The 13,657-nt window shown below is 50.2% G+C and overlaps 1 protein-coding gene across 1 annotated transcript in view; it reads right to left on the bottom strand.

The window, feature by feature from the left end:
• The window catches only part of LOC138487621 (potassium-transporting ATPase alpha chain 2-like), a 148,026-nt gene that overhangs the window by 11,737 nt on the left and 122,632 nt on the right, over positions 1 to 13,657 (bottom strand). Inside the window, exons 20-22 of the mRNA XM_069614104.1 lie at positions 11,202 to 11,335; positions 8,196 to 8,297; positions 2,818 to 2,909 (exon numbers count right to left, since the gene is read on the bottom strand). Coding sequence (XP_069470205.1) covers positions 2,818 to 2,909; positions 8,196 to 8,297; positions 11,202 to 11,335 — 328 coding nt within the window. The remainder of the gene's footprint in view (positions 1 to 2,817; positions 2,910 to 8,195; positions 8,298 to 11,201; positions 11,336 to 13,657) is intronic.

The raw sequence follows: 13,657 nt of genomic DNA, 5'->3' as shown, positions 1-13,657 counted from the left end.
ATGAATGAGGGGAAGGGAAGAGCCAGACGCTGTCATTGCGTAGGAATGAGGGGGAAGGTGAGAGCCAGGTGCTGTCCTTGCGTATGAATGAGGGGACTGGGAGAGCCAGGTGCTGTCCTTGCGTATGAATGAGGGGAAGGGGAGAGCCAGGTGGTGTCCTTGCAAATAAATGAGGGAAGTGGAGAACCAGGTGCTGTCCTTGCGTATGAATGAAGGGAAGGGGAGAGCCAGTTGCTGTCCTTGCGTATGAATGAGGGGAAGGGGAGAGCCAGTTGCTGTCCTTGCGTATGAATGAGGGAAAGGGAAGAGCCAGGTGCTGTCCTTGCGTATAAATGAGGGGAAGGGAAGTGCTGTCCTTGCGTATGAATGAGGCGAAGTGGAGAGCCAGGTGCTGTCCTTGCATATGAATGAGGGGAAGGGGAAAGTCAGGTGCTGTCCTTGCGTATGAATGAGGGGACTGGGAGAGCCAGGTGCTGTCCTTGCGTATGAATGAGGGGAAGGGGAGAGCCAGGTGGTGTCCTTGCAAATAAATGAGGGAAGTGGAGAACCAGGTGCTGTCCTTGCGTATGAATGAAGGGAAGGGGAGAGCCAGTTGCTGTCCTTGCGTATAAATGAGGGGAAGGGGAGAGCCAGTTGCTGTCCTTGCGTATGAATGAGGGAAAGGGAAGAGCCAGGTGCTGTCCTTGCGTATAAATGAGGGGAAGGGAAGTGCTGTCCTTGCGTATGAATGAGGCGAAGTGGAGAGCCAGGTGCTGTCCTTGCATATGAATGAGGGGAAGGGGAAAGTCAGGTGCTGTCCTTGCGTATGAATGAGGGGAAGGGAAGATCCAGGTGCTGCCCTTGCATATGAACGAGGGAAGTGGAGAGCCAGGTGCTGCCCTTGCGTATGAATGAGGCGAAGTGGAGAGCCAGGTGCTGTCCTGGTGTATGAATGAGGGGACTTGGAGAGCTAGGTGCTGTCCTTGCGTATGAATGAGGGGAAGGTGAGAGCCAGGTGCTGTCCTTGCATATGAATGAGGGGAAGGTGAGAGCCAGGTGCTGTCCTTGCGTATGAATGAGGCGAAGGGAAGAGCCAGGTGCTGTCCTTGCGTATGAATGAGGGGAAGTGAAGAGTCAGGTGCTGTCCTTGCGTATGAATGAGGGGACGGGGAGAGCCAGGTGCTGTCCTTGCCTATGAATGAGGGGAAGGGGAGAGCCAGGTGCTGTCCTTGCGTATGAATGAGGGGAATGGGAGAGCCAGGTGCTGTCCTTGCATATGAATGAGGCGAAGGGGAGAGCCAGCTGCTGTCCTTGCATATGAATGAGGCGAAGGGAAGAGCCAGGTGCTGTCCTTGCATATGAATGAGGGGAAGGGGAGAGCCAGGTGCTGTCCTTGCGTATGAATGAGGGGTAGTGGAGAGCCAGGTGCTGTTCTAGCGTATGAATGAGGGGAAGGGGAGAGCCAGGTGCTGTCCTTGCGTATGAATGAGGGGAAGTGGAGAGCCAGGTGCTGTCCTTGCGTATGAATGAGGGGACGGGGATAGCCAGGTGCTGTCCTTGCGTATGAATGAGGGGAAGGGGAGAGCCAGGTGGTTTCCTTGCGTATGAATGAGGGGAAGTGGAGAACTAGATTGTGTCCTTGCGTATGAATGAGGGGAAGGGAAGAGCCGAGGTGCTGTACTTGCGTATGAATGTGGGGAAGGGAACAGCCAGGTGCTGTCCTTGCATATGAATGAGGGGAAGTGGAGAGCCAGGTGCTGTCCTTGCGTATGAATGAGGGGACGGGGAGAGCCAGGTGCAGTCCTTGCGTATGAATGAGGGGAAGGGAAGAGCCAGGTGCTGTCCTTGCGTATGAATGAGGGGAAGGGGAGAGCCAGGTGCTGTCCTTGCCAATGAATGAAGGGAAGGGGAGAGCCAGGTGCTGTCCTTGCGTATGAAAGAGGGGAAGGGGAGAGCCAGGTGCTGTCCTTGCCAATGAATGAGGGGAGGGGAAGAGCCAGGTGCTGTACTTGCTTATCAATGAGGGGAAGTGGAGAGCCAGGTTTTGTCCTTCCGTGGGAATGAGGGGAAGGGAAGAGCCAGGTGCTGTCCTTGCGTATGAATGAGGGGAGGTGGAGAGCCAGGTGCTGTCCTTGCGTATGAATGAGGGGAAGGGAAGAGCCAGGTGCTGTCCTTGCATATGAATGAGGGGAAGGGGAGAGCCAGGTGCTGTCCTTGCATATGAATGAGGGGAGGTGGAGAGCCAGGTGCTGTCCTTGCGTATGAATGAGGGGAAGGGAAGAGCCAGGTGCTGTCCTTGCATATGAATGAGGGGACGGGGAGAGCCAGGTGCTGTCCTTGTGTATGAATGAGGGGAAGGGAAGAGCCAGGCGCTGTCCTTGCGTATGAATGAGGGGCCAGGTGTTAACCTTGCGTTCTCTAATCTCGCTAGAAGATGAGCGTGGATCAATTCATAGTGGGTGGCAAGCGTCGGCGATGGGCTGGGCCAATCAATGCCCTTTTTACTAACACATGTTTTACCATATGTCAATGGGACACTCTGACTCGAGAGCCTTGTCCCAGGGTCACCCTGCGGCTACACCATCCATTGAAGATGCAAAGGAAGGCGATGGCGCTGCAGACAAGAAAGGCCGTGCAGCAGAGGGTCTTGAACCCAAGATTGAGTATTCGGGTGGCTGGCTGAGCATCACACCAGCCCCAGCGCCTGGATGGTGCCAGCCACGTGCCACTCTACATCAATTCAATTCCCCTCCTGTAATGTGCCCTATTCTCCGCATCCCAAAGTGTGACTGCTGCAAGCACGGGGGATACAGGGAATAGGCGCGTGCTTCTACTTACTGCCAGGGTATCTGCGGATGAACAGCTTCCGGATTTCGTCGTAACTGAAGAGCAGGATCGCGTACGGTGCCGCGATGAACCAGTACTGGACCCTAGGCAAGAGGGGAGAAGACACATTCTCAGCGCTGCATGCAGGTCCCGGAGTCCCCCCCACCCACCCCACAGGCTGAAGTCATAGTGCTCCCACTGGCTACACGCCCCTCTCCTCTCTCAGTGCCACCCGCCCCCTCTATGTGCCCTAGAGCGTGTTGCCTACATCCTCAGGTTAACCCTTGGCAGTCCTCTTTCCCTGTTCATTGGTGTGCTACTATTGGTGTGATCCCCATTCCTTGTCACCGCTCTTTCATTGGCCCATTTCTGATACCACTTTCCCACTGGCTCATCACTTGCAAATCCTGGCATTGGCTAGTGCTGGCCTCCCTCTCTCTCCCTTGCTCACCCATTGGCACACTTTTTGCACTAGGTGGGACCTTGGAATACCCTCTGCCCTACAGCACTTGTCTGTAGATCTCATATAGTCTCAAACCTCCGGTGCCCAAATCTGACTGGTTCTGCTCTCTATGCCATCTTTCACGGCTTGTCTCGCTGTCTCTGATGTTTGTGCCCATTCCTCATTATTGATGGCCTGAAAGCTCATGTTTCATTTGCTTAATCGCTCTCAGCAGTTGTGCCCATTCTGATCATCTCGGATTAGATCATCCTCTAGAATCAGCGCCCTCTGTGCCCATATGTCATCACTTCTGCCTAGTGTGATCAGCACTCATCACTTCTGCCTAGTGTGATCAGCACTCATCACTTCTGTTTAGTGTGATCAGCACTCACCACTTCTGCCTAGTGTGGTCAGCACTCATCACTTCTGCCTAGTGTGATCAGCACTCATCCCTTCTGTTTAGTGTGATCAGCACTCACCACTTCTGTTTAGTGTGATCAGCACTCACCACTTCTGCCTAGTGTGGTCAGCACTCATCACTTCTGCCTAGTGTGATCAGCACTCATCACTTCTGTTTAGTGTGATCAGCACTCACCACTTCTGCCTAGTGTGGTCAGCACTCATCACTTCTGCCTAGTGTGATCAGCACTCATCACTTCTTCCCATATCTCATTACTTCTCCCTAGTTTGATCAGCACTCATCACTTCTGCCTAGTGTGATCAGCACTCATCACTTCTGCCTAGTGTGATCAGCACTCATCACTTCTGCCCATATCTCATTACTTCTCCCTAGTGTGATCAGCACTCATCACTTCTGCCTAGTGTGATCAGCACTCATCACTTCTGCCTAGTGTGATCAGCACTCATCACTTCTGTTTAGTGTGATCTGCACTCACCACTTCTGCCTAGTGTCATCAGCACTCAACACTTCTGCCTAGTGTGATCAGCACTCATCACTTCTTCCCATATCTCATTACTTCTCCCTAGTATGATCAGCACTCATCACTTCTGCCTAGTGTGATCAGCACTCATCACTTCTGCCTAGTGTGATCAGCACTCATCACTTCTGCCCATATCTCATTACTTCTCCCTAGTGTGATCAGCACTCATCACTTCTGCCTAGTGTGATCAGCACTCATCACTTCTGCCTAGTGTGATCAGCACTCATCACTTCTGCCTAGTGTGATCAGCACTCATCACTTCTGTTTAGTGTGATCAGCACTCACCACTTCTGCCCATATCTAATTACTTCTCCCTAGCGTGATCAGCACTCATCACTTCTGTTTAGTGTGATCAGCACTCACCACGTCTGCCCATATCTCATTACTTCTCCCTAGTGTGATCAGCACTCATCACTTCTGCCTAGTGTGACGATCACTCACCACTTCTGCCCATATCTCATTACTTCTCCCTAGTGTGATCAGTACTCATCACTTCTGCCTAGTGTGATGATCACTCATCACTTCTGCCCATATCTCATTACTTCTCCCTAGTGTGATCAGCAATCATCACTTCTGCCTAGTGTGGTCAGCACTCATCACTTCTGCCTAGCATGATCAGCACTAATCACTTCTGCCCATATCTCATTACTTCTCCCTAGTGTGATCAGCACTCATCACTTCTGCCTAGTGTGATGATCACTCATCACTTCTGCCCATATCTCATTACTTCTCCCTAGTGTGATCAACACTCATCACATCTGCGTAGTGTGATCAGCACTCATCACTTCTTCCTACTGTGACCAGCACTCATCACTTCTGCCTAGTGTGATCAGCACTCATCACTTATGCCCATATCTCATTACGTCTCCCTAGTGTGATCAGCACTCATCACTTCTGCCTAGTGTGATCAGCACTCATCACTTCTGCCTAGTGTGATTAGCACCAGCACTCATCACTTCTGCTTAGTGTGATCAGCACTCATCACTTCTGCCCATATCTCATTACTTCTCCCTAGTGTGATCAGCACTCATCACTTCTGCCCATATCTCATTACTTCTCCCTAGTGTGATCAGCACTCACCACTTCTGCCCATATCTTATCACTTCTGCCTAGTGTGATCAGCACTCATCACTTCTGCCTAGTGTGATCAGCACTCATCACTTCTGCCCATATCTCATTACTTCTCCCTAGTGTGATCAGCACTCATCACTTCTGCCTAGTGTGATCAGCACTCATCACTTCTGCCTAGTGTGTTCAGCACTCATTTGTTCTGCACTCTTTTGTTAGTTGGGCCCTCTGTGCTTTCTCTGCCCATATCTCAATACTTTTGCCTAGTGTGACCAGCACTCATTGGTTTTGCCCTCTTTCGATAGTTGTGCCCTCTGCACCCATATCTCATCACGTCTGCCTAGTGTGATCAGCACTCATTGGTTCTGCCCTCTTTCGTTAGTTCTGCCCTCTGTGCCCTCTCTGCCCTTATCTCAATACTTTTGCCTAGTGTGATCAGCACTCATCACTTCTGCCTAGTGTGATGATCACTCATCACTTCTGCCCATATCTCATTACTTCTCCCTAGTGTGATCAACACTCATCACATCTGCCTAGTGTGATCAGCACTCATCACTTCTTCCTACTGTGATCAGCACTCATCACTTCTGCCTAGTGTGATCAGCACTCATCACTTCTGCCCATATCTCATTACGTCTCCCTAGTGTGATCAGCACTCATCACTTCTGCCTAGTGTGATCAGCACTCATCACTTCTGCCTAGTGTGATCAGCACCAGCACTCATCACTTCTGCTTAGTGTGATCAGCACTCATCACTTCTGCCCATATCTCATTACTTCTCCCTAGTGTGATCAGCACTCATCACTTCTGCCCATATCTCATTACTTCTCCCTAGTGTGATCAGCACTCACCACTTCTGCCCATATCTCATCACTTCTGCCTAGTGTGATCAGCACTCATCACTTCTGCCTAGTGTGATCAGCACTCATCACTTCTGCCCATATCTCATTACTTCTCCCTAGTGTGATCCGCACTCATCACTTCTGCCTAGTGTGATCAGCACTCATCACTTCTGCCTAGTGTGATCAGCACTCATCACTTCTGCCCATATCTCATTACTTCTCCCTAGTGTGATCAGCACTCATCACTTCTGCCTAGTGTAATCATCACTCATCACTTCTGCCCATATCTCATGACTTCTCCCTAGTGTGATCAGCACTCATCATTTCTGTTTAGTGTGATCAGCACTCACCACTACTGCCTAGTGTGATCAGCACTCACCGCTTCTGCCCATATCTCATTACTTCTCCATAGTGTGATCAGCACTCATCACTTCGGCCTAGTGTGGTCAGCACTCATCACTTCTGCCTAGTGTGATCAGCACTCATCACTTCTGCCCATATCTCATTACTTCTCCCTAGTGTGATCAGCACTCATCACTTCTGCCTAGCGTGATAATCACTCACCACTTCTGCCCATATCTCATTACTTCTCCCTAGTGTGATCAACACTCATCACTTCTGCCTAGTGTGATCAGCACTCATCACTTCCGCCTACTGTGATCAGCACTCATCACTTCTGCCTAGTGTGATCAGCACTCATCACTCCTGCCCATATCTCATCATGTCTCCCTAGTGTGATCAGCACTCATCACTTCTGCCTAGTGTGATCAGCACTCATCACTTCTGCCTAGTGTGATCAGCACTCATCACTTCTGCCTAGTGTGATCAGCACTCATCACTTCTGCTTAGTGTGATCAGCACTCATCACTTCTGCCTAGTGTGATCAGCACTCATCACTTCTGCCCATATCTCATTACTTCTCCCTAGTGTGATCAGCATGCACCACTTCTGCCCATATCTCATCACTTCTGCCTAGTGTGATCAGCACTCATCACTTCTGCCTAGTATGATCAGCACTCATCACTTCTGCCCATATCTCATTACTTCTCCCTAGTGTGATCAGCACTCATCACTTCTGCCTAGTGTGATCAGCACTCATCACTTCTGCCTAGTTGATCAGCACTCATCACTTCTGCCCATATCACATTACTTCTCCCTAGTGTGATCAGCACTCATCACTTCTGCCTAGTGTGATCATTACTCATCACTTCTGCACATATCTCATTACTTCTGCCTAGTGTGATCAACACTCATCACTTCTGCCTAGTGTGATCAACACTCATCACTTCTGCCTAGTGTGATCAGCACTCATCACTTAATCCTAGTGTGATCAGCACTCATCACTTCTGTTTAGTGTGATCAGCACTCATCACTTCTGCCTAGTGTGATCAGCACTCATCACTTCTGCCCATATCTCATTACTTCTCCCTAGTGTGATCAGCACTCATCACTTCTGCCTAGTGTGATCAGCACTCATCACTTCTGCCTAGTGTGTTCAGCACTCATTTGTTCTGCCCTCTTTTGTTAGTTGGGCCCTCTGTGCCTTCTCTGCCCATATCTCAATACTTCTGCCTAGTGTGACCAGCACTCATTGGTTTTGCCCTCTTTCGATAGTTGTGCCCTCTGCACCCATATCTCATCACGTCTGCCTAGTGTGATCAGCACTCATTGGTTCTGCCCTCTTTCGTTAGTTGTGCCCTCTGTGCCCTCTCTGCCCTTATCTCAATACTTTTGCCTAGTGTGATCAGCACTCATCACTTCTGCCTAGTGTGATCAGCACTCATTTGTTCTGCCCTCTTTTGTTAGTTGGGCCCTCTGTGCCTTCTCTGCCCATATCTCAATACTTCTGCCTAGTGTGATCAGCACTCATTGTTTTGCCCTCTTTCGTTAGCTGTGCCCTCTGCACCCATATCTCAATACTTCTGCCTAGTGTGATCAGCACTCATTGGTTCTGCCCTCTATAATCAGCGTCCTCTGTGCCCATATGTCATCACTTCTGCCTAGTGTGATCAGCACTCATTGGTGCTGCCCTCGTTCATTGGTTGTGGCCGGGGGGCAGTTAATTGTATTGATCAGATAAATAAACTCAGAACTCACCGAATAGGTGTAAACTTCAAGGCGTCCGGCATGCCCGGGCAGTACGAGAGAAAGGCCGCAACGATGACCTGAGAGGCCAGGCCCATAATCAGGACCTTATTCCTGGAGGAAAACAAGGAGACGGAGATGGAGTTAGCAGGACTTCATCTACCAGTTTGAATGGTGCAATACCAGTCAATGGAGACTTCCCTACGGAGAAAACCCTGCTACCTTCAAGATACCAAAACAGAGACAGGAATTCCAGGGAGTGGGTCCTAGTGGGGTCCCCCAACCTCCCACATGGGCAGATTGTGTAAGAACGAGTTAGAATATAGAGAAAGACACCAAAGAAAGTCAACTTTTTTACTGGACCTCCAAGGACGCAAGGTTTGTCACTATTTCAAATAGAATGGAGCTGTAATGGTGCCCGGATATAACATCCCTACTTCAGTGGGAGCCCTGTCAATGCCCCCTCTAGCTCGCAAAAGCAAATCCCAATCCTATGCAAACTGGGGGCGCAATCTTACTGTAATAGCCACATTTCCAGAAAGGGACCCTTGCACGCCATTGCCAGGCAGGCCAGCCAACTGACTAGGGCTCATAAAGATCATGGATAATACTCTTGGCCACTGGTTCTCCAGTTGGCGAACTCGAGTCCATCCTATCGAAAGCTCAAAGCCCTTTGGTGAAGATTAGGAAGATTGCACATACATACTGGGGGGCTGGGGTTGTGGGGGGTGGGAGTTATCAGGGGCACTTCGCCCCCAACCCTCTCCCTCGCACCTCTTGTCACTGCACTTGCAGGATCTGAATGTCATAAGATCAATGCAACGTTATTGATATCTTTTTCCCTTGTCCCCCAAACACTTTTTTTGTTTTGCAGCACCTTGAAACACCACTGTTGTATAGGTCCTTACAGATATCCAATAAATAAGTCGCTAGACACATGTCGTACGTCACCCCTTCGCTACTAGCCCACGGCAGTCAGGTAGCATGCTGGGAAGTGGAGACACCATGTTTCCGCTCAATAATGCATCCTCTTGACAAAACCAACCACGAGGGATAAGATCCCAAGTGCCGAGCCCTCACGTTGATCACCACAGGGAAAAGGACTTGCACTCAAACACCAGGAAAGTAAAACATAACTAGATATTGGAATGCGGCCAACTGAGAAGGTCTCACAGGTCAAGAACCCAACAGTGCTCAGGAAGAATGTGTATATTATTATTCAGATTCTAAAATGCTGCGTCTTTGGAAGCTTCCTAATGTGCCAACATATGTTTCATTTATCTTATATTTTCTCTTATCAAACCTGTGAATCCACACTCCCTGACTTTCTGCTCTCTACATTTTCAAAGTGATTACCACGGTATTGATGAAGGGCCTTCCTGGGGACATCTCTGAATTGCATGGCTATGATGCTACTTTGTCAAAAGGAAACAATGTATCATAGGAGTATGTTCAATAGAATTCTCTTCTTCGGAAAATGGAGTATGTTGGATAGTCTTTCCTTGAGGGAGGAAGAGTCTCCACCCAATCCATTGCTTGGAGTGATGTGCAAAAGCACCAAGTTCCACTCTTCCCAGCTGACCGGGAATGATGTTGACATCCTTGAGGGAGGAAGAGTCTCCACCCAATCCATCCTTTGGCAAGTTCCACTCTTCCCAGCTGACCGGGAGTGATGTTGATATACTTGAGGGAGGAAGAGTCTCCATCCAATCCATCCTTTGGCAATTCCACTCTTCCCAGCTGACCGGGAATGATGTCGATATCCTTGAGGGAGGAAGAGTCTCCACCCAATCCATCCTTTGGCAAGTTCCACTTTTCCCAGCTGACCGGGAATGATGTCGATATCATTGAGGGAGGAAGAGTCTCCACCCAATCCATATGCACGCAAGTTGCATCCTTCCCAGCCGACCAGGAATGATGTCGATATCCTTGAGGGAGGAAGAGTCTCCACCCAATCCATCCTTTGGCAAGTTCCACTCTTCCCAGCTGACCGGGAATGATGTTGATATCCTTGAGGGAGGAAGAGTCTCCACCCAATCCATCCTTTGGCAATTCCACTCTTCCCAGCTGACCGGGAATGATGTCGATATCCTTGAGGGAGGAAGAGTCTCCACCCAATCCATCCTTTGGCAAGTTCCACTCTTCCCATCTGACAGGGAATGATGTCGACATCCTTGAGGGAGGAAGAATCTCCACCCAATCCATCCTTTGGCAAGTTCCACTCTTCCCAGCTGACCGGGAATGATGTTGATATCCTTGAGGGAGGAAGAGTCTCCACCCAATCCATATGCACGCAAGTTGCATCCTTCCCAGCTGACCAGGAATGATGTCGATATCCTTGAGGGAGGAAGAGTCTCCACCCAATCCATCCTTTGGAAGTTCCACTCTTCCCAGCTGACCGGGAATGATGTCGATATCCTTGAGGGAGGAAGAGTCTCCACCCAATCCATCTTTTGGCAATTCCACTCTTCCCAGCTGACCGGGGATGATGTTGATATCCTTGAGGGAGGAAGAGTCTCCACCCAATCCATCCTTTGGCAAGTTCCACTCTTCCCAGCTGACCGGGAATGATGTCGACATCCTTGAGGGAGGAAGAGTCTCCACCCAATCCATCCTTTGGAAGTTCCACTCTTCCCAGCTGACCGGGAATGATGTTGATATCCTTGAGGGAGGAAGAGTCTCCACCCAATCCATCCTTTGGCAAGTTCCTCTCTTCCCAGCTGACCGGGAATGATGTCGATATCCTTGAGGGAGGAAGAGTCTCCACCCAATCCATATGCACGCAAGTTGCATGATTCTTTATTAATATTCTCTTACATGTCATCACCAGGTGTGATTCCCGCCTTCAGACCTGTATTGCATTGAATAGCTGTGGTATTGGAGTTCTAATAGCAATGCCATCTTGACACGCGAAGAAATGACAAGACACAATGGCGAAACATAAACACAAAGCAGTTCGGGGTGTGACCCCAAGACATGTGATGTTTAAGCAGACCCCTCCACCCCGCCATGCCTTACCTGAGTGGGCGCTGCTGGAAGAAGGAGTTTCTTCGGGTTTTCCGCATCATCAGGTCGGCCAGCTGTTCGATGACGACACTGACGAAGAAGACGGTGTAGCCGTACCACTCCTGGTACTGCCGCTGGGCGAAGGTCTGCGAAATCAGGACAGTTTAGTGCATTTCAAACTCAGTCATTCTAAAAGCCCTGGCACACAAGCTATACTCATTTGCTTTGCCCTGAAAACATGGCTACAAGAAAAGCATAAAGCGCTACACGAGTTCACAGAGCTGTCCTTTGGATCCAAGGCACCGGGCCTCATTGTCCATTTGGCAGCGATGCGCCAAAGACGTCTCCTTGCAACACGGCCACGTCCAGTGCCGCAACTCACAGGACACACACAGTGCTTGTGTAACAGTGAACGCTTTGCTTCCGAAATGCTGCAAATCATGCTCTCCAAATGCTTTTAAAATACAGTGCAGGGGGTATGGCGCTGCAGCAGCGTGTACCAATGGTGTGCCACGGGATAAACGCATCAAGAAAGTGTCTGCAGTGAACATGCAGTGCCCTGGGAGTACAGGGAGTGAGAATAAAGGGAATGAGACTGTGATGTCCTGGGAGTAAAGGGAGTGAGGATGCAGTGTCCTGGGAGTAAAGGGGGTGAGAATGCAGTGCCCTGGGAGTAAAGGGAGTGAGAATGCAGTGTCCTGGGATTACAGGGAGTGAGACTGTGATGTCCTGGGAGTAAAGGGAGTGAACATGCAGTGCCCTGGGAGTAGAGGGAGTGAGAATCAAGTGTCCTGGGAGTAAAGGGAGTGAGAATGCAGTGTCCTGGGAGTAAAGGGAGTGAGAATGCAGTGTCCTAGGAGTGAGAATGCAGTGTCCTGGAAGTAAAGGGAGTGAGAATGCAGTGCCCTGGGAGTAAAGGGAGTGAGACTATGATGTCCTGGGAGTAAAGGGAGTGAGAATGCAGTGTCCTGGGAGTAAAGGAAGTGAACATGCAGTGCCCTGGGAGTAGAGGGAGTGAGAATGCAGTGTCCTGGGAGTAAAGGGAGTGAGAATGCAGTGTCCTGGGAGTAAAGGGAGTGAGAATGCAGTGTCCTGGGAGTGAGAATGCAGTGCCCTGGAAGTAAAGGGAGTGAGAATGCAGTGCCCTGGGAGTAAAGGGAGTGAGACTATGATGTCCTGGGAGTAAAGGGAGTGAGAATGCAGTGTGCTGGGAGTAAAGGGAGTGAGAATGCAGTGTCCTGGGAGTGAGAATGCAGTGCCCTGGGAGTAAAGGGAGTGAGAATGCAGTGTCCTGGGAGTGAGAATGCAGTGCCCTGGGAGTAGAGGGAGTGAGAATCAAGTGTCCTGGGAGTAAAGGGAGTGAGAATGCAGTGTCCTGGGAGTAAAGGGAGTGAGAATGCAGTGTCCTAGGAGTGAGAATGCAGTGTCCTGGAAGTAAAGGGAGTGAGAATGCAGTGCCCTGGGAGTAAAGGGGGTGAGAATGCAGTGCCCTGGGAGTAAAGGGAGTGAGAATGCAGTGTCCTGGGATTTAAGGGAGTGAGACTGTGATGTCCTGGGAGTAAAGGAAGTGAACATGCAGTGCCCTGGGAGTAGAGGGAGTGATAATGCAGTGTCCTGGGAGTAAAGGGAGTGAGAATGCAGTGTCCTGGGAGTAAAGGGAGTGAGAATGCAGTGTCCTGGGAGTGAGAATGCAGTGCCCTGGAAGTAAAGGGAGTGAGAATGCAGTGCCCTGGGAGTAAAGGGAGTGAGACTATGATGTCCTGGGAGTAAAGGGAGTGAGAATGCAGTGTCCTGGGAGTAAAGGGAGTGAGAATGCAGTGTCCTGGGAGTGAGAATGCAGTGCCCTGGGAGTAAAGGGAGTGAGAATGCAGTGCCCTGGGAGTAAAGGGAGTGAGACTATGATGTTCTGGGAGTAAAGGGAGTGAGAATGCAGTGTCCTGGGAGTAAAGGGAGTGAGAATGCAGTGTCCTGGGAGTGAGAATGCAGTGCCCTGGGAGTAAAGGGAGTGAGAATGCAGTGCCCTGAGAGTAAAGGGAGTGAGACTGTGATGTCCTGGGAGTAAAGGAGTGAACATGCAGTGCCCTGGGAGTAAAGGAGTGAACAGGCAGTGCCCTGGGAGTACAGGGAGTGAGAATGCAGTGTCCTGGGAGTAAAGGGAGTGAGACTGCAGTGTCCCGGGAGTGAGAATGCAGTGCCCTGGGAGTAAAGGGAATGAGACTGTGATGTCCTGGGAGTAAAGGGAGTGAGAATGCAGTGTCCTGGGAGTAAAGGGAGTGAGAATGCAGTGTCCTGGAATTAAAGGGATTGAGACTGTGATGTCCTGGGAGTAAAGGGAGTTAAGATGCAGTTCCCTGGGAGTAAAGGGAGTGAGAATGCAGTGTCCTGGGAGTAAAGGGAGTGAGAATGCAGTGTCCTGTGAGTGAGAATGCAGTGCCCTGGGAGTAAAGGGAGTGAGAATGCAGTGCCCT

Source organism: Ambystoma mexicanum, chromosome 9 (assembly GCF_040938575.1).
Source record: "Ambystoma mexicanum isolate Mex_15411 chromosome 9, UKY_AmexF1_1, whole genome shotgun sequence".
Classification (NCBI taxonomy): Eukaryota; Metazoa; Chordata; class Amphibia; order Caudata; family Ambystomatidae; genus Ambystoma; species Ambystoma mexicanum.
This window is presented reverse-complemented; position numbering and strand designations above follow the sequence as displayed.